Genomic DNA, 27545 nt, shown 5'->3' with positions numbered 1-27545 from the left:
TCCCAGGCGCAGAGGCAAACCGGCACGATCTGAACAACATTCATCTAAATGCCATCTTGGGCGCTAGGTGTTACCTCAAACCCTCTGACCGGACACAAAGTCTTCACGGGAAACGGCTTCAGGATCGTTACGCACAACTTTTACGCACAGCCGAGGCAGCTGCCCATGATCAGATCTGGATGCGCAGTGTTACCTGCAACGCAGACTACACAAAAACTTCTACTCACACAGGTGTGAGTATGTTGAGAGCGAAATCTGTAGGAATAAATGAAACGATCTGTTCCATATTCTGCTGAAACAACCACGCGAACGATGGGGAGTTGCCTGGAACAGCGATCCTCGACGCGTGCCAAAACGAGCTTTCACCGGCTGAGCTGGATGATCTTACAGATCGTCTTTGCAACTATGACAACAGTACACACACAAGGTAAGCGAACTGAGGGTAACATAGGTGAAGGTTTAGTACGAGATGAGTCGTAAAGCGCAATGAAGTCCCTTACAGATTCTTTGGACTGTCCACTGTTAAAACACTCACGCCGCTGCTTGTACTGTCTTGGAAAACAGTTATAAACAATAAGTGGGTTGGTTGAATTCTCCATATTGTGCATTTGTTCCTAACATGAGCTCGACCTTGTCTCTGCAAAATAGTAAACCCTTTCTTAAATTGTAAATAATAAATGAATGTCCCCATTTGCGCCTTAAATTGCATCTTAATGATAGTTACACAGCACAGCGAGCATCACAGGAGCATAATCATGTCTTACTTGCGGCAAAGGGGTGTCACAGCAGTAGGGACGTTAAACATTTAGGATGTTTAACATAGGAAACCTATAAAAGGATTTGATATGTTTATAATAAAACTTGGGCAATGCCTTTTACTTTTATTTATTACATTTTTCCCTTTACTTGAATAATTTGTTAGAAACCAGAAACCTATTTTTTTACACACAGTAAGGCAAACAAGAAGCTGGAAATATACATTCCAAACTTAATGAAAAACGAGACAGAAAAAGCACATGATACAGATAATAATTATAAAGTGTAGAACTGGTTCTGAGATGGTCATTTACAGGGAAGCATTTAAGGTTGACTTTTCAAAGTAAAAAAAAAAAAAAAAAAAAAAAAAAAAAAAAATATATATATATATATATGTATATATGTATATATTTTCCCCTCTCTTCTCTTATCCATCCTGGTCCCCAGTACTTCAGAGGCTTGCATTTAACAAGTCTGCATCATCTTTGCAACTTTGTTATAAAACACTTTATGCACGCAAGATTAGAAGACACGGCTTTAAATACCTTTATTTTAGTAGGGGTGTTAGGACCATTGTCTACACACATAATGATAATATAGGTTCAGAATATAACAAATAGCTGAGTGATTCTTGACCTCAAAACATAAACTTATTAGTGTAAAGTTTTAAAACTCTATTTTAATTGTTTTTGGTTAAAATAAATGCACTTTTTACAAACCGGGTTAAAGACCGACATGAGTAAACTCCTGTGTTTGTGATTTCCCATTTTACCAGGTCTGCAACACTTTAATTGGATGCCATGTCATCACATTTTAGCACTTGTATTTTGAACATATATGTCCACCATTTATCTTAACCAATGTGTACTTAATTTGTACATCATTTGCTCTTTGAAAACAGCCTACAATGCTTCAGCTTTCTACAAGATTTTACAAAATTTACGAGTGCACTAACAGCTTTTCCTTCTGCTGTGTGCTGCTGTTTAATCCCCCATGTGGACTCCTAAGTGTTCCAAAGACATCAATACAAATTCTTCTTATAAACAATCTCCTCATTGGTGAAATGACAGAATCAGATGAGAATCTTTAATTCACTATTAAAAGAAGGTGCAGTGAAAAGGTCAGCAGGTCAAAAGATTATAAACACACAAAGCTAACACCAGATTAAAAATGTCCTCTGTCACAGGTGTGTTATTAGTCTTAGCAGCATCTAGGGAACTGCTGGACCATCACTCTTTTTTTATTTCAGAGCATTAAAAGTAAGCGTGTTGTTATAGTTTTGATGAAAACCAATAACAGCAGATTGAAAGAAAAACTGTGATGCTCAAAAATATCTTTTAATCTCTCGATTACTAATTAAAATTCAGACACCCATTGCTTTCTGTGATGCTATTGGGAACATGAAGCTGAGTTGCACATATGGTAAAAACCATTAGTGCTCATTAGAATTCACAGTGGATGCCTAGGCATTTAATAGAATAATACAAAGATTGATAATAAATGATAAAAAGAAAGTAAAAAACACAGTAAGCAGCAGTTAATTGCTATGCCAATGCAGATCATTTAAGACAGGACTTCAAGAAAATTTGCAGGGCAAAGGTTGATCATCAGGTACAACAATGTTTTTACTAAAACTGCTGATTAAGAACATTTTTAACAGTAATTTGCAGCTGTCAATCAGAGGCGGTGCTAGGTTGAAACTGAGTTAAAAAGTGACTCATAAATGAAATCTAAGAGTATCTGTACACATGAAAGAAAGAACAAAGATTCAATCAAAAACCAAATGCTGCCATTAAGTGAGTCTTTTGGTTTTTTTTTTTTCTTTTAAAAAGGACTTACCTAATTTAAATTAGTACAGTAATGAAAGCAGACAACATATTCTTGCTGCAGGAGAATCGTCTCGGATGAGGGGCTTTTAGAAACAGTAGAAACATCTGCATCTCAACACTGATGCTCACTGACTCAGCCAAGGAGGAGAAGAAGCTAAGATTTATACAGACTAAGAGATTTGAGAGGCTGGAGCAGTTGGTGAAGGATTTACTCTCATGTTTATCAGTTGAGGACACAACTGTCATCATAATGGAAGTTTTGCTTACATCAGTTGCTTGATAAATGTTTAAACTGCTTGCAAAGCAGAAGGGTTCATCTCTTAGATGGTGCCTGATAAATCTGCAACCTAATATGCTGTGCCGTCCTATGGGTTTTGTGAAATGACAATCGTGTGATGTTGCAAGCAGTAACTTCTGCCCCTCCTAAATAAAAAACAAATAACTAAACAAAAAACAACCTTGAAGGAATTAGCACTTTGATACTATAGTGGTGGCGTTTTCCCCCTCTTGGACACAGTAAGCCAGTTTCCTTTAACTCCAAAATGAGGTGTTGCCAGCTCTGGTATTACACAGCACAGCACATCTGTCGCTGTGGCTACTGGTAGGCTAAGCCTGGGCAGCCTGGATCCTGGCTACAGCCTTCCCCTGATGCAGTGCGTCGCCCACTCAGTGAACATGACTGACACTCGGGTCTGCAAGAGGAAGGGGGGAAAAAATGATGCTGCTGTCTTCCTCTGCTGCTGGGTTGAAAAGATTGTGACATGAACATTGCTCTGTGACAGGCTTTTTGCCGGGGTAGATGACTAAGGATGAAAGACAGAAAAGAATATGATTGAGAGACTCTTCAAAAGCCAGCAGGCAGAAGGGGATATGACAAATTTTTCCAACTGGATGAATAACAATTAACAGTTGGAACAAGTTATATTCTATATGGCATTTTCTATCATTTAACACTGTTTTAAATAATAATAATAATAATAATAATAATAATAATAATAATAATAATAATAATAATAATAATGATGATGCTATGAATGGCCTCTTTTTATTTTTTTTACTATATCTTAATATTTGATAGTGGTACCATTATTTGTTAATATTTGATTAGCTCTTCAAACAGTTTTATTCCATATTCAATATTCACTGTTTTTAAAGATTTCATTCAAATAATTCAGAATAAACTGTATGTGTTGTGTCTTTAATTCAGCAAGGGAAGTTGCCAACCAGATAAACAGTTCATATCCAGGTCAGCTGTGTTACTATGCATAATTCTATCAAATGGATATTTAATGAGGGCATATAATGGCCAGATGACCTGTGCCTCATGTTCACTGCCAAAAGAGGCAAACTTGTAATCTTTGAAAGCAGATCAGAGGATATTTGTTCTGTTGGTTTTGTTTTATGAAAAGGTCGTCTAAAAGTTCACCTATAATCAGCTTTTAAGACTATGTAATCCTTAAATACAGTGTACAAGTACACAGTAAATAACTAAGTGATAAATAAATACTGTTGGAATTTGACAGAATAACATATGTTCCGGGCACAATTCCATTTTTGTTAACTTAATAATTTAATCAAAGTCTAGCCTTCAGGTGTTTCATTTCATACAGTGCTGAGCTACTATTGTGGAAGATCTACCTGCTGACAATCTTTAAAGACATTTTAATCCAATTTTCTGATGCAGTTTTCAATCTTGTGCCAAATATTTCAGATTTTACCTCTCAACCTCTGATGGGGAAAAAGCAGGAGGAGTGAAATAGGGGCAGCTTAAAAAAAAAAAAAAAAACGTATTAAGTAAACCTTAAAAATGTTATATCAACAAAGTATGAAGCTTAACTTTTAGTAAAGAATAATTAGTAACTGGGTTGATTCATTTATGAATTATGAATAATATTCAGAAGGAGGCTCAGCTACAGAAAGTTTTTACTCAAGCTTTTTCTTTGATGCTGTCAAATAAAAGACAAATCTGTAAGTTAACCGATATACAAAAGAATGTCTTGTTAATAACAGGTTAATTTATGTTATTATCTCTACATTGGTTCAAGCTGCTTTCGGCTGAACCAGACAGATGGGAATTAGTCAGCCTTTCACCTTTACTGCTATTTGACAATATTTTCTGCTGTAAGCACTGCAGCAGACACAACAACCTATTCATGCTTTGACTCATTGGGTCGTACCAAGCATTTCCATGAGCTTGAAAGAGTAAAGTCAGATTCAATCAAATGAACCTTCAAATCAAATGAATGAATGACGCTTAGTTTCTTTCTAGTCTGTAATAATCCTGTGATTTTTTGTTGTCTTAGGATAAAAGGTTAGTTTATTTCATCGCAAGAAAACACAAGGCAAGGCCAATAAATTATCACAAGAAAATCAGCAAACTGGCATTATGTTGTAATTTCTATTATACTTTACATCAGGTTTTAGAAAATCATGGTCTTTAACTTTTTTCATCTCTACATTTTATTTTATTTCATAATAACATAATAAATATAAGTCACAGGCAGGTCAGTGTTTGGTCATTCAGGTCACTCTGTCATAAACCAAGAATGACAGTTTTGCGTCAGCATCATGGTTTCATTACTGAGCGCACGAGCTGCACACTAGAAGTTCCATTACATTATAGATATTTAGAGTAGGATACATCAGTTTTACCAGTTTATATTGTTTGTCATACTATGTTAAAGGGCGACCTTATGGCTTAAGGTTAAGCTCAGAAGCCGATTTAATTCTTTGATGCCCTACTCAGCTGATCAGTTGGCCTTTGGTAGACCTCCACGCTGAAGTATTTGCAGTTTTTTCTCAAATGTAGAACTAATAAATTCTTCAGCTGTGTTTTATCTTTTACTTTTATGTTTTTATCTTACAGATTTGAGCAGTAAAGAAGTAACTGACAGTAAGAGCCCAGTGCCTTTCCCTGTCTTCTTGCCAGTCAACTATGAGGTGTGGGATACCGACTACCTCTTCCTTAAGGAGGCTGGGCAGGACTTTATGAGGAACTCCAGCATGCAGATTAACACGCAGCCCTTTGTTATTTTAAGAGCCAACAGACAGCCAGTTGTCAATGCCAGCTATGGCTCTATGTCCACAGAGAGGGCTGTGTCTTTGGATCTTGTCCAGTCTGTACAGCTTTTTAATAACCCAGAGGTCTTTACATTCAACTGGAAAATCCAGGCCTTCATACTGACGCCTCGGGTTTTCTCCTCAAAGCCTATAGTGCGGGTCCTCTTCTATGTTGCAGGGAGGGATTGGAACAGGGAGGTGGGAGCTGTGGATGAACTACCATGTGTGACTGTGTATGCTTTCTGGCAAACCCAGGAAGTGAGGGGTTCCTGTGCCTTTGGATGGGAAAGGGGAACCTGCATGGCTGAGCTGGTCCCTGCGCTTGACTGGTTTGCTGCAGGGTCAGAGGGCACCAGCAGGGAGAGGCAGGACCAATCTGCTGGGAACCCTGTGGAACTGTACTACCAGGCTCAACCTAGAGTCAATGGAAAGTGTAATTCTTTGGATGGAAATCGCTGGAGTGGCTCACCACAGCAAATGGAGTATGTTCCTGTCACTCCCATGCAGAGGATCGGAAGTGTGCGTCTTCTGCAGGTTCCTAAGGGAATGGCCACGCTTTCTCGACTCAAGCTTGGCAATGCCATTATCATACGCACATCCTCCAAACCTCTGAAAAAGACTGACATCGCCACTTTCTACATACTCATGGCCAGCTCTGCTGAGCTGACTAACTTCACTCTCAGGTACAGTTGTGTTTGTCATTGCTTCAGAGTTTGTAGAGATCAGCCGTGATGTGAGGGATTACATGGTGCCGCTATGATAAGAGAAATGCCATCATTCTCTAATTTAATTGAAATGTGACTGGTCATCAAGAAATCAAGAGTGAACTGTTTCACTGACCATAATTGTTGTTTTCCCCTAAGTCTGGCAAAACTCCAGGAACATAAAAAATGAGGCCATATTGAGGGCAGTGAGATATAGCCATATGGATTATGGAATTTCTCTGAAAATATCATAGTGATCTTTATGAGAAATGGCGAGATTATTTGCTTGAGTGCATGACATTAAAGGCTGTTTCAAGCGCTATACTCATCAAGGTTGACATGGATTAAATAAATTTATGTGTGAATCATTATTCTTCAAAGATGTGCTCAGCGTCTGTGCCATATCTGCATTGCTGTTGAATATATGACGATCACAGGGAATTAGTAACATGGATCAAGACAATCTGAGTCCCTGTTCTCATCTTGTGTTGAAATGCGATTTGATGAAAATAACAGCATTTATAGATGTAGTTACTCCTCTCGAGGTCTCTGTGACCTTTGTAATGGACGGAGATTTAGATTTTTCTAAAGATGTAACCTGTTATGTCTTCCATGAACTATTGCCGCCACAACCTGTCATTTTATTTTCTACATAATTGATTTGATACAAAAGAGAAAAATATAACTGGTCTTTTATAATAATAATAATAATGATAATAATAATAAACTTCAGAGTTTCGAGACTGGCACTTCAAAACTGGAAGTAATTAAAAAAATTCTCACTTGCTCCCAGCATTTCATTGATGTCTTCATGGTCATCTGCACCTTTTTGTTAGTGCCATCCAGGCAAAGATCAAACAGAACCACATTGCAGTAAAGCTAGATTTGTGGAGGTTAACTGTCAAGGAAGACAAGCCAAGATTTACATTAACCTGATTACAGACAGGTTTGTTTTCCTTTTTTTCATTCTGTTATTATTCAAGACACTATCTGCTTTGCTCCAAGCAGGAGAATAATGATCTGTCAGGACGCATGAGATGCATTTTCCCCAAATGAGTCTCAGTTATTACTTTGGTTTGTTTGAGCACGTCATAAATCTGTCGGTGTCTTTGAGTGATGTTCAGGAAGGTGTCCTGGCCAGACAAGAAAGTCCTTAAAGCCTGCTGTTCAAAAGGGAATTGGTTCCTGAGCAACAGTTACAGTCTGTCCTCATATATTGAAAACACTGCAATACACAATCAATATTTCCTGAAAAGAAAACCTTTCTTTGCTGCTTCCACTTTGACTTTCCAATACATGCTCCAGTGGAGGTGACAGTCATGGTTTTAATTCTCTTTTTGAGTTCAATCTTGAATGCTGGAAAAGGTAAACATCGGTTGAGCAGACAGCTGCATATGAATGGATTTGTCCTCCTTGTCAGTTTTCAACATTTCTCTCAAGCACTGGCGCACCACAATGAAAATAAGAAAAATGGAACTGACAGAGCTTTATCCTACATTTCTTTAGCTGTAGTTTGCTGGAGTGTTGAGATCAGTAGCTATACATTTGTGTATTTAAAAAGGTAAGGCCAAGTATTTCTATTAATTTTCTAGTTTCCTTTTTTGTTCTGTCAGTTTATTTTTGCTGGAGCAATGAAGCCATTAATAAAATCCTAATTTCCCCTCTTCATCATGTCACTTTAAATCATTGCTGCTTTAAGTCATTTACCTGGTCACCCACAAAAATATGAATTAAAAGCAGACAGTCATCATGTCACCTTGCTGCCTTTTTCTCTTCTTCTTCCATCCTTTCTTTTATTTCTCATATCAAAGTTTTCATTTATTTCTCATATCAAAGTTAATTTTCTTGTCTTTATCCTCGTAGCTGCTATTATACTTGACTGGAAAAACAGTAATACTGAACTTCTGCAGTAATCAAACACGTTATGTCTGCAGTGTAAATCCGTTTGCATTCCTTGTACCTTTCAGTTACATAGTAACACTTCACTGTCCTCACCCAGATTTCTGCACATTAACAGGCACTGTGCATCCAGATTTCAACAGCTGTCCGGGCGCTTTATCACTGTCTGAATGCCCCATTAAGCTTTGCTTAATATTCTCTCATCAGTATGATAAACCTGTTATTGATGCCTACAGCTGGAGTCAAGGGATATACAAATTTGAGGGTGATTGAGAAAAAGTCAAGCCACACGTCTGCTCTTGCAAAATAAACCCGTTATTCGATTTGAGGCTTTGATTAAGGTCATTGATAAAGTTTTGTACTGCTGTCATCTCACTGTCTACAGGAAGGGCAATTAGATTATTTCTTTATACAGGAAGTTGAGGGGAATGATGCATGAGCTTAAATTTTGCGTTTCCCTTTCATTACATCTAACTAAAGGTCAGTGATCAGGCACAGATGTTTGTCTTGTTCTAACGTAGCTTCTGTATCTATATGACACTGTTTCAGAGAGCTTTTCAACCACTGAGTCTAATCATTCATCTGTGTAACAAATAAGGCTTTACATCCATTTTGATTTCTGTGGTGCCCGCCATCTGGCAGGCGTGTTGGCATGAAGGTGTCCCCAACTCCCCAAACTGCTTCATAAGTACAATAAGCACGTTTCTGATGGCTGGCCACCAGACTGGCTAAATGGTAGACATTTGCCTGCATAATTAATGGTTGCATCTGTTTCCGATTGCACAGGGGTTCACTTTTGGTGTTGAGGCTCCACAGTGTCGTACTCACGAAGGTAAAGATTGGAGTGCACATTATTATAGGGAAGTACAGACTCTATGTGGATTCTCCATAGCAGCACTAGTGATGGAAAACACTGAGACCTGGGTGTCCTGGTCACATGAAGGAGACAGCCTGTCTTCTAGGCCTTGGATTACACACAGTCTTTGGTTAATGTGAAAATTCTATAAAGTTCTTTTACAGTCTTTGTTGATTTTGTTTTTTTGATGAGTCCATGTGAATCTGGAAAATCCTGCATATGGCAAATAAGTCGAGGAAGTCGATGAACACCAAGGTCCATGGTCTGCTCTGAGGGTAATTTCCATTGTTTATGAGTACCAGTTCTCTTTGTTGCACTGATTCATCTGTTAGTGTTTTTAAATTTATGCATTTGAATGAATGAAGAGTATCTAAAAGGTGAAACAATAGTGCCACTCATGCCATGCCTGATCAGAAGTGAGATGGATGGCAGGTGCAGCACCTGAGAGCTGCTTTTCACATGTACTGTCAGCTTCGGTCTCCACAGCTATCCATCTTCTCAGCCCTGGTACCTCCCCCTGTCCACTGCCTCCTCAGGGTCTGTTAACTAAAGCCATGGAGACTGGTTTCTGTTCCCAACCACTGACAAGAATAACGTCTCTTTGAGTCGCAAGAGATTTTTTTTTTTTAACAGAGTGGAAGCTGACATAAAAAAGTACGCTAGATAAGCCTTCTTGTTTCTGCCACTTTTTATTAGTAAAACTGTGCTCCTCTCAGTTCAACATATTAAGGTGTTTCATCATGGTGGGGAATATTAATTTGAGACCATTAATAGATTAACAGTCCTTCTAAGTTTTCTCATTAACACAGTGAACATGCCACCATTCCTACCTCTCTGATTACAGTGGATCAAAGGTTTTCCCCACTGAGAGCAAACTGCACGATCACGTAGGAATTATGATTTGCTGTACTCAGCAGTATTGCAATTAAATCCAAAAAAAGGGAAATGTAATGTGGGGTGAGTCAAAGCTGAGGTAGGCACAGTGACACTGAAGAAAAAAATCACATTGCATTTATCTTTTTATATGAATTTTTTCTGTGTTAAGTTGGATTGGATTTAAATGGTGTTTTCTTTTTCTCAGGATGTCTCTCAGTTAAGTATAAAGCACCACAAGCAGATGGTTAGCTGGCATGGAGACAGTGAGCAGGACTGTACAAAACTCAGGCACTGTCCTTGTTTTATTTATTTATTTATTAAAAACTACTCACAGATCACATTTGATTAAAGTGCTGGTTGTAATTGGACACTGTGCTGGCATTGTATAACCATTAACGTGGGTAATAGGGCGCAGCTGCCTTCCATCTTATTTGCTCAATCTAATCCAAATCAGTAGTCTGCTGCCTCTTATATCTAAACCACATGTATTTCTCTCTGCTCATTTAAACCGGACTGTGTTTTTTTCCTTTTCTTGATGCTCCTTTTCTTCCCGCCTGGGAACCCTCTGACTGATAACAATTACTCCTTCTTGTTCTTTTGTGTCAGTCACTGTAATGCACAGAGAAGCTACTTTCAATTACTAAACTGAAAGAGAACACACAGCACCTCAGCTACAGTAATGCCATCCTTCTGCTTTATTTACAGCTTAGAGGTAAAGGTGATGTAGTAGTAGTAGTATTTCTTTATTGCGGACTCGTGGTCCATAGTAAAAAGAAACAACAGACAGAAATATAACAATGTACAACATGGGCATAAAAATACCAATAAAAGGTTCCTCAATCTTTTAAAAGGCAATTATACAACTGTCTCCACAGATAAGAGAAATAGCGGATGGCACTGTATTTAATATTTGTTAACAATAGAATCATCATATTTTCTGATGCATTTAAACGACCCATAAATTTAAACATTAGATTCCTTAGAAGGGCTTGTAGTGTGTTCACTCTGTGAGTCACAAACAGTTCACTAGCACTAGTCCATCTGGGCTTTTTTAACAGGAGCCTCAGGGCATCATTACAGGCAACTTTCAGTCTTTGTAGGCTAGATTTTTTTAAAGTTCACCCACAGATGAGCTGTGTATAGTTGGGTACAGTAAGCTCTAAACAAAGTTACTTTCACTCCAACAGAACAAAAGCCAAACCTACGAGACAAAACACTGGCCTGCGCATACAACATTCTGCACTGCCGATACATGTCCTCATCGTCTGATAGAGAATCAGTCAGAATATGTCCAAAATATTTCACCGTATTAACAACAGTGATAGTATTTCCAGACGATTTAAAATGAGGAAACACAAGAGCTCTGTCCTCCTTTGTGCGACATATGATGACACTTTTAGCAGTGTTGTATTTTACATCATTTTGTTCACCATATGTAGAACACACATTAAGCAGTTCCTGAAGACCAGCTGAGCTAGGGCTAAAGACCACCAGGTCATCTGCATACATAAGGTGATTGACCACAGTCTCTCCAGCCATGCACCCAGTTCTGAACTTGTTCAGATCTTTAGACAAGTCATTCATATAAAAATTGAACAGAATTGGGGACAGCAAACATCCTTGTCTCACCCCATTACTAATGAGAAAGGGTGCAGACACACAGTTGTCCCATTTGACATGCAAGGTCTGATGTGCATGCCAATAGGACAAACAGCGAATAAGATATTTCGGTACATTGGCTCGACTCAGTTTGTGAAATAGCTTTTTGTGGTTTGCACGATCAAAAGCCTTAGAGGCGTCTAGAAAACACATGAATACAGTAGAGTGCTTATTTTTGCAATTGCTTAGTAGCTCTTTTAAAGCATAAATACACATGTCAGTGCCATGATTGGGTTTAAAGCCAAATTGATTATCTGTAGATTCAATATGATGATCAAACCTCCTTAATAAGATATGTTCAAACACTTTTGATAGTACACTGGCAAGAGCGATGGGTCTATAGTTTTCAGAGCTGCCCACTTTCCCTGCTTTGTCCTTTTGCACAGGTACTAACTACACTCTCATCATTGAGTCTGGAATGAAACCATGCACCACAGAGGCAGAGTGATGATGTAACAAGTGAGTTTTATTTGCAAGTTTAAAGTCAGAAACTCTGTGGTAAAATTGTTAGAGTAAGAGGTTAAAGTCTAGCTTTTCAATTAGGGTCCCCATAGATTACAACTGTGGCATTCAGGGGTGTGCAAGAGATTTTTTTAATTTTAAAGCCAGTAAATGAAAGCCTCTACATTAGTGGCTTTCATTTACTGGCTTCTAGATAGCCTGTATTAATCAAAGTAATCAGCTTATACAGGGCACAGGTAGAATGAAACAGGCAATCTCAAGGGTCATAATAAGCCAAGTTTATAATCTATAATAACACAAAGATAATTGTCATGTTAATTAATTGTAAACTTGTACCTCTAAACTCTTCAACTCTTTGATTTAAAACATGTGTATTCAAAAATAACAAATAAGATAATTAAAATATAATAAAACAAAACCAATTTAAATTTTGTTGCTGTTAAAATAGCAGGTCAAAAATCACCATCTAGCTCCAAAACAACATCCAAGCACAAATTAGTGGTCATTTAGGATCTTCCACTGAAAGTACATATTTTTTACATCTTTTGTTTCCTACCTAGTGTAGACATTTTTAAATCCAGGTTAAAAACATTTCTTTTCTCATGCACCTATGCATGAAATCTGCACGCTAACCTTTTTAAACTTATCTTGCTTTTAATCATTTTAATGTAATTTATTATTTTATTGTGATTATGTGTTGATGCCTTTTACTATTTCTAAATATCTGTAATGCCTTTGTTTTATGTAAAGCCCTTTGAATTGTCCTGTACATGAAATGTGCTATACAAATAAACTGCCTTGCCTTGCCTTGCCTTACCTGCAGATAAATATATCAGGTAAGATGCAAAGAGAACACGTGCAAAACATGCACACCACTATGTCAATAGGAAACAATGCATGCAATACAAACAGCATCTGATATTTTCTTTTAAAAGCTCAACCCAAAGCCAAAAGCAGGAAAAGTGCTCAGATTGCTGTGGCTCTTACCATAGATTATGTTTCCACAGAGACTCATAATGCGCTCAAACTTGTGTTTATCTTAAGATTGAGAGATAAACCACACAGCTTTGCTTGCAGATGAAAAACCAAAGAATTACACATGAATTCTTTCGGAACCATTTGTGACAAAATGCCTGTGATGTGTTGTGGCAAGTCACATAAGAGCTTTATGAAAACAAATTAAGAAAAAATACATTTCAAATTTCAGTGTTACAGATGTGGCTTTTTTTTTCTTTCTTTCTTTGCAATTTAAATTGCGTGCCTTGCCTGAGCCGTTCAATTCTTACCAAAGAGTATCTCATTAAGGTTTGGCCTATAAGTACAAGCTGCTTATGCTGAGGAAAACCCCCTGAGAAGATCTGTTCAGCTGCGTAATGTACACCATTTACAAATTAGAGGCCGAAAAACTAATAATCCATCAGTACATTTTAAATCGGGGGAGCATAAGATGAATAGAAAAGGCTTCTTTCTTTGCTCCCTCGATCCGATGAAAGGTCGGAATAGTGGTTAGAGGGTGGGGTATAGAGGGTATATCTTGTATTTATTGCATATTGTCAACAGTTTCTTTTACAGTTTTGCCCACTTTTGTGTTTGTTTAGTTAATTTCTTTTTGTCAGTCCAGTAGACTCAAACACAGACAAACTGGAAACATTTTTAACAATGTGCATCAGGATAAGCACCACAGAACTAAAATATAACATGTATATATATTCATTTATATGTAGACATTTTACATTCTTGACCTTTTTATTTTTGACTTTTTCACAGAGCCTCAGTAAAGAAAGGTGTGACCTTTCGAACAGCGACACCCAGTAACTCTTTACTATGGGACATCACTCTGGATATGGGTGCAGACGGAGCCATTGCTGTTATTTGTCAGAGAAAGGCCCCCATCCCTGGAAAACGGTAAGTCTGTTAACTCATCATATTACTCTCTATTCCAGTCCATTTCTATTTCAATGTCTTGCTGTCTCTAGATGCTACTAGACAATAGGCTCTATTGTATATTGTGTCCTGTAAAGCACACAGTCTCTGCACCCAAGGGACAGAAGACAAACCATCTGTACTAAAAAAGTCTGACATCAGCTTACTTCACCTTGTGTTCAGCCATGGAAGGACAGCTTTTTTACTCTCTAAGCTCAAGCTGGCTGGAGGTGCTCTTGTAAACCCTGTAAATGGGTTTTACCTTCTCTTATAGGCTTTTCTCCTTTACATTTTAATTATTTCATGAACATTTACCTGCTGTGCTTATCTATGCTTTCCTAATTTCCTAGTTGTAAAAAGCTGCAAGATAGCAGGATTGCGGTGAGCTATCCTGAACTATTTACAAGACATATGCAGATTAGTTTGCTCAAACTCAGCTCTGAAGGCTTCTAAGTAGCACCAAATCTCATTAAACAGGGCTACAAACTATCTCAGACGTCAGTTCAGTGGTATCAGTGCATTGCAGTTAAGGGCAACTTGTAATCTATGAACAATTGAGATTGTAGTATAAGAGCAATCTTTTGCTCTTAATCAACATACAAAGATGCCAGGCCTAGTTCTTATTATAATGGCGTTTATCATGTTGATTTAATAAAAATTCTATATTCTATTATAATAGTTTTTTTTCAAGGAGCAGAGTACAGGTTAATTTACTCTGTCACGTCTTCTTTAGTCATGTATTTTATGTAGTTTGGCAAGGGGATCATTATTAAATAGCAGGACAGATGCTACTGAATGATCACAGGAATATTAAGGGAAAATATAGTAATGGGCTACCACAAGCAGCAGTGCTTTACAATCACTTATAGTTTTATTACAATACTTTTCATTTTATTCACAAAGGTCACATTACTCTATAGATTATATAGGTGACAATAAAGTAGAAGATTTAGAAAGTATATCACAGACAGTACAGAACTATACAGATCCAAAGCAGAGCGTTACGAGACATTCAGCACCATGGACAGTGGCATGGATACATCAATACACAACACAGTCTGACCATTGACATGTCAGAATTGTGGTCAGGGCTATAGTTTCTAACTCAGAAAAACCTCTGTCAGAGGAAAAAAAGGTCACTGACTCAAGCAGACTAGATTAACATATTTATAAAAACCCCTCAGTGCCTTCGCCCTCTCTGTTTCTCTGTGATAGAGAGGTGGGATGGCAAATTAATGCAGGAATGGTTAAAGTAATTTTGCCAGCAAGGGAGGTGGCGTCCCCTCGTGCCCCTTAAAATCATGTACAGCTAGCTGGAAGACCATTTCAGTTAATGTTAACACGTTAATGTTAACATAGGACAGTTGAGGCTGATTATTATTATCATTATTAAAAATAGGACACAGGACAAACTAACTCTTATAATAATAATAAATAATAACAAGTTAAATTAAAGTTCCAGGAAATATCTGCCACACATTTCACCCATGTGCAACACACATCCAAACTGCTGGTAGCACTGAGCTTCTCTGCTCCAAGACCTCTGATTCAAATTAAATGGATCTAACAGCTTGTTGTCAAGTTCTGCACAATGATCCATTAATTTGATTTAGGTGTGTTGGAGCACGGAAACAAATCTAAAAACCTGCCGGACAGTGGCCCTCAAGGGTCAGAGCTGAATAGCCCTGGTCTAGATGTTGAGATATTTCATGTCAGTTTAAGAGCATTAACCTTCACATTTTAAGCAGGTTTAAACCTCAATATATTGTCTTCCTCATTTGTTGTGGATTATAACATTGTTTACAACAACTTCTTTGTGGTTGAACATATTGTTTTTCCCTATTCTGGCAAATCCTCTCTTTAAAAACGTGATAATTTTCACTACACCAATGCAGAGAGCATTCACGATCACACCTCTTGGGATTTGCTTCTTGTTGGCTTTGGTGAGCTCACAAAGTCTTTTGAATATATCAACATATTAAAGGTTGTTTTTTTTATCTTTTAAAGCAGCTTGGCATGGATCTAAATATACCCATAGACAGACTGCAGGCCGTAAACATATTGACAATGTTGTTGAGCTCTCCCGTGTAGGCTTTGCAAAAATGGCAGGGGGTGTAGCATGACAACAACCCCTGTTATATGGATATCTGTGTTAATGCAGACTTAAGGGGATGTGCTGTGCATGCATATGTGACTTAAGGGTATCTTTATGTTAGTACTTGACCAGAATGTGAGTACTATCTTTTAATCTCAGGTCTCTGAGCAATATGTTGTGATGATTAAATTACACTAAATCTCTTTCTTGCACTTAATAAGAAAAAGTCTTTGCATGCCATGTTGTTGAGGTTGGAACTTAATAGAGGATTAATAAATATTATTTGCGAGTCCATATTGTTGTGGATCTGGTGCAGAAGGGTGGCTGGTATGCAGCCACCTCTCTATGCAGTAAAAAGGACTTACTATGTGTTGGCATAACTCTGACACTGATTTACAACATGTACACTCTGCAGCGAGTCTGATAATGTCCATGTGGTTATGTGCATGCTTATTGTGTTTTGGTGCACCAATATATCTTCTCTGTAGTTCAATACAGTGACAACAAATAAAACCCTGAATGCAAACTTGGGCCATGCATGAAAATTGAATTCATGGCTACAGGACACTCTGTTCTAGCTGGCATCACTGAGAGGCCATTACAAAGGCTTCGGCTTTTGTTATGCATGCAGGATGCCACTGTCCTCAGACCATTTTTTACTCTAGTCACATTTAACACTAGCAAACTGTCTGGAGCAAGGCATGCTGGAAAAATAAATCACCTGTTTTTTTTTTTTTTGTTTATTCTTTGAAAATGCCTCAAGATGCAGAGCCCTTTCCAAAGAAAAAAAAGGCAGACTGTATCTTTTCACAGCTGCTCAGATCATACTAAAAAATTCTTCACCTTATATCTGTGGGGCCAAATTCATATCATGTCATAACAGATTTTGAGCTGAATATCTAAAAAATTCCTGTATCATTACAGTTTACTCTCTTTTTCTTTCCTTAGTCAGCCACAACAAGTTAACAAAAATGAATAATTATTAATGTAAAATATGAGACTTAAAAGAAAATCTAAAACACACAGTGATCAGCCCCAACATTAAAACCACCGACTGTAACACTGCTTATCTTGTTACTCATGTGAGTCTTTGCCACCACATTTCTGCTGTCGTGTCACAGCAGCCCTCAGCAGGACAGCAGTGGACCCCACAACAGCTGCATGGGAAGGTCTCAAAGAACATTAAAAACAGTTACCCAACCTTCAAACTCATCAAATAGCATTTTGATGGCATGTGGAAGTAGCAAATGCAATTCACAGAGACCCCACACCAAAATTCACAGGGCCAAAAGGGTCTATGCTAGCATCTCCAGGACACCCTCAATTGTTGTCTTCAACCGTAAATGGTCAAAGCTTTTATTGCAGCATGAGGAGGAATTATTTACGATAATGTTCGGTTATACAGTACAAGCTTCTCATGAATCACTGTTACATACCTTGAACAAGGTCTTGCTGGTTTATCTTGAGCTGTCAGTATATCATATCCGATAAACTCAGGACAATTGGGGACTTTGGGGAAACAATCATACTAAGCATTAGAGGTTGTGATGGAATGATTTACCTCTCTGCTGATATTTGTAATGAATACTTTTAAAATTCTTTGCAAGTTAGTCAAATTACAAATCATTGTAGAACTGCTTGCACTAAATAACACGATATTGGAAAGTTGGAGTGGCATTGCTTTATTTCAAATTATATACTCATGATGATGGAATGGAATTATTTGCAAATATGTTTGTACAAGCACATATTCTATGTTTATACTTATCTCAGCTCTCTGCCTCCAATTCAGACTTGAAAGCAGCCTGCTGGAGGTACTGCAGATGGACTTTGAGGTTGAGGAGCTGAGCAGTCCTCTTGACAGCCAAGTAATCATATGGAAGCTGGAGCTGCCGTCTGCATCCAAAACTGTGGCCAAAACCGAAGGGGCCATGAGGATTTATACAACTCAGAGAGACTTTGTTGGCCTGGCTCCTCTCGTAATGGTGAGTCAGACAGCACTTTTCATGTCAAACACAATCATTATGAAAACCAGCATTGTTGTTACCAACAGCAGCATTTCTAATAAGCACTTCTAATAACACTTGGACTCCATCCTTTGACCATTGACACATGAAAATATAATTAAAGGCACTTTGGTCTGATCCATTCCTGCCTGGTTAGTGTACACAGAAAGCTGAATATGTTTTGGACTATTTTGAGTAGAGTGTGACCTTGTTGATTGTCAACTAGCGGATGCTCCTCGTCCGTGTTATTCTGCTCTGTTCTGGCGTACAATATGAGGTCATCCTCTGCTCCTAATAGCTGCCTCATGTGCTGCTATTTTGGTGCCCCAGGCCTATTTTTTTCATGCCACAGTGCTTCTATAATTAATCCAGGTTATAATCCCCTCCACTAAACACTGAACATTACAACTCTATGAATAACAACACTGAATCAGAATTGTCACCTAGGCTACTGGCCTCTTACTTTAAACTTGGAAGGAATAACATATATATCCATTTTACAACATATTAAAGATTAAATATGAAGAACTGAAAGAACTGTTTTGGTATACTTTTAGTCTGTATAGCTTTAAATATTTTATAGGATATCTGATACGTCTCCAGCATAATGGTGACGGTCGCTTGAATTCATATATGGTACAGTGTCCTGATTTGTGAACTGGACATGGTACATCTCTTATGTTGAACTGACCTCAGGCTGAGGGCCAAACACAAGGAGATTTTAATGGTTGGCTCAAATGGACATAAGCTTCAACTAGTATTCCAAAATATTGGCAAAAGCCTTTCTCCTTCATTTGGGAAAAAGAGGTTCAATCAGGCTATTTCAGCTTCATTTAAACCAGCTTTGCAGTCAGTGGACACATATCCATTTGCCCGATTTGTATAATCAAGTGTCTGGCTGAGTGTCTAAATTTAACAGATGATATAAAGAACTTAACTGTGATGCATTAAACTGCTTTCATACTAATTTCTTCATACAATATTCTATCGTTTCAGCTAAATTTAAAACAGTGTTTTTGTGGAGGACATCATATTTATCTACTTTAATTTCCTGCTTTGATTTTTAAAGCATGCCAACAAATCCATAAAATTTTGAGACAGAGAGACACCCATTAGCTGTAACAACTGCATTCAGTGAGTGATTTCTTTGAGCACATACTTGGGCCAATGTAAGCTTCCTATAAAACATGACACTGGTCCAAGAATCTATTGCTGAAGGACACTTTTGACATGCAGTCATAAGAGCCAAGGATTAAACTGTCAACCCACTGTAAGCAGCCAACTCACAACTCTACCAGCCACAGCTGCCCTGTTTAACACTACACTGAACATTAAAGAACATGCTGCACAAAACATATGCAGCATATATTCTTAGTGAGTGTCCATGGTTTTAAGCCATTTTGAACAGATACAGGATCCCTCAGAGGGATATGCCTGTGTAGAGAAATCCAACATTACCTCCCATTTGTGTGTTGACCTGGCCATCACCTTGCCTTAACTCTGCTTCACACCTGACTTCCCAAGGAGGGAATGGCCTTTTTATCACTCCAGGACTGCTAGGTTGGTGAATCATCACCTATGCCCCCAACTGTCTTCCTTTACTTGTATTCCAAGTTACTCAAACAGCAAAAAATGTCCAGCAGTGAAACTTCAGAGAATTTGAAATTTAACTATAAACCAAAATAAATCAGGTGATTATTACATTTAATTTGACCTTTGTTTCTGCACCTCAACCTCAGATTTATTTATTTACTTATTTTTGTCCTCTTGATTATTCTCATTTTAGGCCTGCCCCCCCAAAATGCTACAGAGGCTATTAATAGCTAGTAATGAGCCTTAAATTGAAATCGAACCATCATTTGGTTCGGTTTGCTTTCACAGTGTACTTTTTCAAGCAGACCAAACCACCTTGACCATGTCACGCAGTTACAACAACCGCTCACTAGAGGGCGATATTCCCAGAAATGACCGCTGACCATCAAGAAATAATCAATTGAATCATTGATTGGCCAAAGCTAAAAACGGCTCATTTATCACAAATAAACAATGGAGCAAAAGTACATTTAATCAGTCTAAGGGTTTTTTATTTTTACTTTGGTGTTAAACCTAATGTGACTTTAACAAAAATCTGTCCAGTATTAGCAGCAGGAGAAGCAGTGAGATATGTTGCGGTAAATTGTGTCATACACCACATCCTCTCTTTGGTCTGCTGAATGTTCACATTCACACTTCCAGCGCACCAGACAGTGTTCATTTGCAAGCAAATCCAGACCCCCGGTTTTCAAGCGGACCAAACAGTGTAGGGTGAATGTGTCCTAAAGGATGAGAGCACAGGCTTAACTGTGATCTCCAATACCTCAGATGACATTGCAGAAAAGCTGATAAAACAATATGAGTAATGGACTACTGTGGGGAAAATCTTCTCCAGCAATACAATATGGAGTTACATTCACAAATGTCACTTAAAACTTTACAGTGCAAATAAAAATTCTGATGTTAACCTTGTCCAGGTGGCATCGGCTTCTCTGGACTCAGAGAGATTTAGGATGGACTATCACACTGTAAACAGTCAGTATTTTAAATCTTTTTAGGAAGAAATTGGATGCTGTGTGCTTCAAACCAAAGATGAAAAGAACCATCCAGACTGTTATCAGCCAAAAGTTCAAAAGCCAGACTGTGTGATGATATGGAGTTGCATCAGTACCATTAGCAAAGCTCATTAACAACTCTGTGATGTCAGCAAGTTACTGAGATTTTAGAGCAACAAATGCTGCCTTTAAGATTGCATTTTTTAATGTTTTGCAGTAATGAAATGTAAAACGTTATGTATAATTCCAAATTAAATGAAGCTATAAAAGAAGAAATATGAAATAGTTTAGGTTTATGCTGTCTGTAAAGAACTAAAGGTACAGTCTGTTCCAATGTTTTCTGATTTGTGGTCATATATTGAATTATTGGATATGATTTATGTTGTGTAATTGAAGCTCATTTTGTCTCCTTTTCTCTGTAGGATACAGAGATCCTGAACACAGCTGTGCTGACTGGAAAGAAGGTCGTGATGCCTGTGAGGACAGTAGCGGTGGAGGAAGATGGAGTGGTCACAGATGTATCTGAATACACAGACTGTAGCACCACTGATGAAGATGTTCTCAAGGTAGAATATCTTTTTTTTTCCTCTGTAAATTATACAACAAACATTGTCTTATTTTTTTAATTTTTTGGATTCATAAAGTGCAACTTTTAGACTACTCCCCCAAAAGATGAGAAGTTGAAAATAGCTTAAAGTTGATTTTTCTTTTTTAAAAATGTTTGACATTTTTTTTGCCAAGTTGTACTTTTCATGCCCTTCCTCATGCTAAGAAGCAGTGTTAGATTTTGAAAGATCATTAATGGAAATCCAATAAAAAATATGTTTGACAACAAGGCCAGCTACACACAAATAAGTTAGACTAGAGTTGTGCTTTGTCTTTTCCACATGTTAAAACAAACTGTTTGCTAGATTGTAGCTTGATAGACTAACAACACTAACTACTAACAACCTCCCCAGCAATGAACAGCTTGCGTGCTAAACTGCTCATCACGAATGACCTTACAGTTCGACACTGCGTTCTGGTCTTGTGTTTTGTCCCTTTTATCCCTCTAAGCTAAGTGAGGCTGACTGCCAGAATCACACTTTGTTTACAGATGAAAATTGAAAACCAGGCTTCAGGACCTTTAGGTTAAAGACTGTGATCTTTACCTCAGGATAAACAGTGATTTAATAAGCGGTCTCTTGCCTTCTAGTACATTTTAAACAGGTAAAATCTAACCCAAAGAAGATTGAACAAACAAGAGATGCCCAAGATTAGCATCTGCCTGAGAGATTCTAATCATTCTTTTCAACCCTGTAGTGTACCTTTCTTTCAGTTTTTTCTAAGCTTATTGTAGCTCTCAGTAGCTCTCATTGCTGACCAGCTAGCAGCTTCAGTCACAAATATTCTCTTTAATCTTCTTAGTCTAACAGCTTGACTCTGATTTCTTTTTCTCTTCTGCTGTGCCTAAGAGGCATCAAATCTGCTAGTGATAGATGGGAAAGATTTATCTGGAATGGACATGTGACCAAATAAAAGCCATACTAAGTGTAATCTGTGGCAAGGATTTTCAAAATGCAGGAATGAGACATAAAATATGCAAAAACACTCTTCACTTGGACATGTTATTAAAAGATGAGTCTTTAGTTGATTTTGAGTTTTTAACGTGAAAAATCTTTCTAATACATTTTTATCTAGGCTTAACTACGTGCTTATGCAACATAAGCTTAATTTGCTTCTTTATAACTGGTGTATTCATCCTGCGTAGTTATTCTGCACAGAAACACCATAACTTGTTTGTTGCACGTGGAAACTACAGTCCTACTACTGTAGGCTCTGCTATGTGGATGAGATAGTGAAACAAGGCAGATGCTTTAATTTTGGCTTGTCTCTAATACTTTTGCCTGTGATGAAATTCAAATCCCATTTTAAACAAAATCTCTCTTTTTTTAAGACTAAAAACACTGTGGAATATTCTAGGACAGAGATGAGATTGTGGCTAGAATGAGTGGGCGGGTCTTTAAAAAGGTTTCCCTATCAACTATTGCTTCGGTATAATATCTGAACACGGATCAGGCTCAAACTCTTGGAAGGTGCTTTTTTAATTAAAACATGAGCAGCTGAGACAATTGCACTAAAAATAAACCTTATGGAATGTTTCATTTTCACTAGAAATATTCTGGGACAACTATTCAGCCGTTGTAGTGGTACCTATTTTATAGCTGCACAGAAATTAGTTAATGTGGTCCAAATCTTAGGTTTATGGGTGCAGGATGACTGACACTCACAGAAAAAAAAAAGAAAAAAAAAAGCATGTCTCTGTGACGAAACATGCTCAGTGCAATTGTTAAGTTCACACAAATTCCTCCTGAAGCTATCTGCCAAAGTCATGTTCTTTCCCTGAACTTTCAACCAGCTTGTGACTGAACTGTGATGTTGTGTTAAATATTCAATTTGTGTAAAGCAGCAGAGGCAATTGATATAACCAAAGAAAACCTCCTGACACACATCTCAAAATCCACGAGGTCTTCGTGTAGTTGTGCAGACTTGCAAAGGTCACCTTTGAAATGAAGTTGTAATAAATGCACTTGGCTGTGAAGGACTGGTGTCAGCGCTGCACCCCATGATATTTGGATTAACATAAAACTGCAATGCTGCCTCTTGCTATAGCTTTGAACTGGCGATCATCGCAGTAGTTTATTACAGCAGGCTGACATTACTGTGGCAACACGCAGTGCAAAACTGCTGCAAGGCCATTTGTTGTTGTAAGAATGGCCTATTTGTTAAGATGGACTTTTATGAGAATATTTGATTCTTTTTTTGTCATTGGTTAGATGACTAATATCTCCTTTATGGACAATATTGTCATTCTGAGTTTCATACAGATTGTTTACACACATATACAAGCTGATGGTTTACAGAAAATTAAAACAGCAGCACATTTGTGTTTTCATGGACCGTCTCCTTTTTATATCATCTTCTCTATGCAGGTGTCAGACAGGTGTGACTATGTGTTTGTTAACGGCAAGGAGACCAAAGGCAAGGTGAAGATGATAGTAAATTTTACCTACAGCTACCTGAGTGCTCAGCTTGAACTCAACGTGTGGATGCCGCGGCTACCCCTACAGATTGAGTTGTCAGATTCAGAGCTTAGCCAGATCAAAAGCTGGAGAGTACCCATCCAGACCTCAAAAAGGTAGGAGACATTGTTTTTGCCATAATGAAAAACAAAATTCTACTCATTTGGTTTCCAGGTGCAATTTCTAGAAGTGTTGTTTGGTTTGTACTAATTGAAATATCTCTTCAAGGATTTAGGGTGTTAATTCCATAATCTAATGTGCTGTAGTATCCCAGTGTGATCCACACAAGTAGATACACGGGTAAAGTAATCGTAGATAAAAGCCTTTTCTGCATAGAAGGTGTGACCTGAATGTGTATTTTTTTGCAGATCTGCTTGGAACAATGATGAAGCTGAGCGTAAGGGGAAAGGCTGCATGCTGCAGCTTCAGCACGCCCTTGTGAGAGTGCTAACTTATTTTGTGGCAGAGCAGGAGGATCCACGAGATCCGACAGCCTATTTCCTGGGCTCTGATTGGCAGGTGGATGTCACAAGGTTGGTTCGATACTTCATGAAGGTGGAGAACCCTCAGGTTGCAAGGCTACAGGAAGGAAGGGTGCTTTCAGGCAGAGACCTTGGGACCACAACTATTCAGGTACAAAACTTCAAAAGTCCATATATTAACTTCATATTCAGCATATTTATATTAATAAACAAATTGCAAATGTCAGTCATGATCTAACAAGAGGCAAAATGTAGAGGGTGTATGTAAAATGCTGAGTACATGCCATAGTTACACTTCTTTACATATTGCTTTCGTTCATTGACGTTTCCAGAAATTTGTTTCAACACAAGTCTCGTCAGATCCCACCTTTGCATTTTAATTAGGTTTAGGTCTGGGTATTGCTAGGATTACTGCAGCAGTTTTATTATTTATTTATTTTCTTTTTCAGCCATTCTGTTGTAGATTTGTTGCTGTGCTTGGGATTGTTGCTCTGTCACATGACTCATACTCAAGCTGTAGCTATCAGACAAAGGGTTGATGAGTCCAGAATACCTTGGCAAACAGAGGACTTCATGGTCCACTGAATGACTGCAAGATGTTCAGGTCTTGTAGCTGAAAAGCAAGCCCAAAACATCAACCCACCACCACTGTGCTCAGCAGTTGGTATGAGGTGTTTGAGTTGATGTATTTCGACTGGGTTTCATCAAATGTGTTGCTGTGCATTACGGCAGACATCTTCACTTCGGTCTCATCTGTCTGAAGAACATTGATTCAGAGGTCTTATGTTATGTTTAAATGCAACTTTGCAAATGTAAGACATGTTTAATGCAACCCTTCAAAACTAGCTATACTTGTGCAGCCTTTTTTTAGGTGTACCGTCATGAACTTTAACATTTAGCATGCTAACTTTGGGGCTGTAGATGCTGAGAAGTGGCTCATTGCTGACTTACAGTTTCTCAGTGCTTTGCATGGCCTGTACTTGCTTGGATGTCCCCTCATGGAAAGATTGGCAGATTGTTCCGCTTGTGAACAATCTTTTTTTACAATAGAAATCGGCACCTGACAACTACTTTCCCTCCTAATTCCATTGAAAGAAATAAGTATGCTCTTGTTTTTTCCCCCTTCACACTGCCTCAGAATCTAGGATTTGTTATGAGAAATGGTGATAAGGTGTATTGTGTTGTGTTGTTGCTAATCTATAGTTGTATTTATTTTATTTCAGGGACCAGATTATTATGACCTTTTTCCATTAACTTTACCTGCACATTACCTTTGACAGGTGTTTTCGCCACTGTCTGATGCCATCCTAGCTAAAACAACTGTCACGGTTGTGGATGACAAAGTGAGCATCACAGAGTTGGGGGTCCAGGTGGTTACAGGCCTCTCGATGACTTTGCAACGTAGTCCAGGAAGCAACAGGGCCATCTTGGCGACCACTACCACACAAGAGGTTCTACATACCCCCAAACAGGTAACAGTGTTGAATTTATTAAATTTCTCAGAGAGAAAGTTTAATTTTAAAGTACAATTTATGCTATTTTATGCTCTTAGGAAGCTTTGGTCAGTGCCTGGGTACAGTTCAGTGATGGCACCCAGACACCTCTTGACATCTATGATCCAGCCTTCTACCGTCTGACAACAACATCGCTAGATCAGGGTGTGGTGTCAGTCCAAGATAACCCTCCAGTTGTGGTGGCAGAAGGAGAGGGTGAGGGAGTCCTGGTTAGAGTAGAGATGTCCATCTGTGAGGACTGCCAGAAGTCTAAACGTAAAAGTACTGTGGCTGTGGGGAATGGCAGCCTTAAAGTCAAGTTTCAAGTGAACACTAGGCGGCCTGGCAGTAATACCCGCAGTCTTGACAGAAGCACAATTGGCAACAAGGACAATAGCAGTGACTATGGGGATGATGGGATGGAAGTGGACAGTGACAGGAAGCAGAAGAAGCCATCTCAGGATCCCCCATCACGCATATCAAACTCCAATAAAGAGGAGAGTGCAATTCAGAAGATCACAACTACCATTAAATCTACAGAAAGACCCTTCATAACTAGTGGAAGTCTTGGAGGAGTGAGCAAGATCAGTAATTCAAGAAACGCTGGCAGCCCTACCAGTGTGGTGAACGTCAACTTAATGAGCAGCCCCAAAGACAGCAGCAAAGGATATGGCTCGGACAATATGATAGTAGAGGACATGAGCAGTGTTAGATTTACTAGTACCGTGAAAGCTCCTGGAAATTTGGTAAACTTCAACAACTTCCCCACAAAGGTGCAAACCCCAGGGCAGGATACAACAGAGGTAGAAATTGGTGGTGAAGAAGCATTGGCTAGCAGGCCTCTTACAGACTTAGAAATTGGCATGTACGCTCTGCTGGGTGTCTTTTGCCTGGCTATCCTGGTGTTTCTAGTAAACTGCATCTCATATGTCATTAGATTCAGACATAAGAAGCCACCTTCTCATGGCCAGGAGCCCACAGGGCACAGGCATGACTGGGTATGGCTCGGCACAGATGCTGAGTTGGTGATGACTGTTCCAGGCAGCCCGGTCCAGCAAGACTCCCAGACCACAACTACTGTAATAGACATTGGACCTGATAAAACTGCCACTCTTTCCAGGAGGCCCAGTTGCCTGGCATCTGTGACAGACTCCCCCCTGAGCTGCACAGGCTCACACAGGAACAAACCCATGCATAGCGACTCCATCCACTCGCCCACCAGCAAGAGAAAGAGAGTCCAGTTCACTACATTCTCCACACTGGAGCGCCAGCATTCCCCACATCTTCCACCCAGGGAGAACGGTCACGGTATCCACTGGGTTGGGAAACAGGACAATTGTGTGGAGGAACCTCAAGTGCCCATCACAGAGCCTGGGGACCAGTTATAACAGAGAACCTGATCAGACCTCACATGTACAGTAGATGTGGCTTTGATCACCTCAATGCCTTTGTCAAGAATATGTGATTTTTTGTAATAGGCCCCCTGTCCACATGTCATTGCCTATTAAGGCCTTTAACATGTACATGTACTGTATATTGTATATACTTAATATCAGCGCGTGGATGTGTATAATAATGTTTCAGATGACTGACCAGATCAATTCTAATATACACAATATTTAAAGCCACAAAATGTTAATGCTGCATGTGGTTATCTTCATTGTTGCAATTTTGCACTCACATGCCGGACTTGAGTACAAAGAAACACTCAAAAAGTATTTCAAATTGCAAATACCAGGTAAAACACTGAACTTAAACATTTTAACATTAACCAGTTGTCTGGTTTTAATTCAAA

The 27545-nt window shown here is 38.6% G+C and overlaps 1 protein-coding gene across 1 annotated transcript; it reads left to right on the top strand.

The window, feature by feature from the left end:
* Positions 1-27545, top strand: LOC121648443 (transmembrane protein 132D). Its single transcript, XM_041998545.1, has 9 exons — positions 1-427; positions 5452-6328; positions 13869-14006; positions 17912-18104; positions 21136-21279; positions 23686-23891; positions 24144-24408; positions 25538-25729; positions 25810-27545. The coding sequence occupies exons 1-9, from the start codon at positions 268-270 to the stop codon at positions 27136-27138; spliced, it is 3504 nt and encodes a 1167-aa protein (XP_041854479.1). The 5' UTR covers positions 1-267; the 3' UTR covers positions 27139-27545.

This window comes from Melanotaenia boesemani, chromosome 11 (assembly GCF_017639745.1).
Source record: "Melanotaenia boesemani isolate fMelBoe1 chromosome 11, fMelBoe1.pri, whole genome shotgun sequence".
Lineage (NCBI taxonomy): Eukaryota > Metazoa > Chordata > Actinopteri > Atheriniformes > Melanotaeniidae > Melanotaenia > Melanotaenia boesemani.
This window is presented reverse-complemented; position numbering and strand designations above follow the sequence as displayed.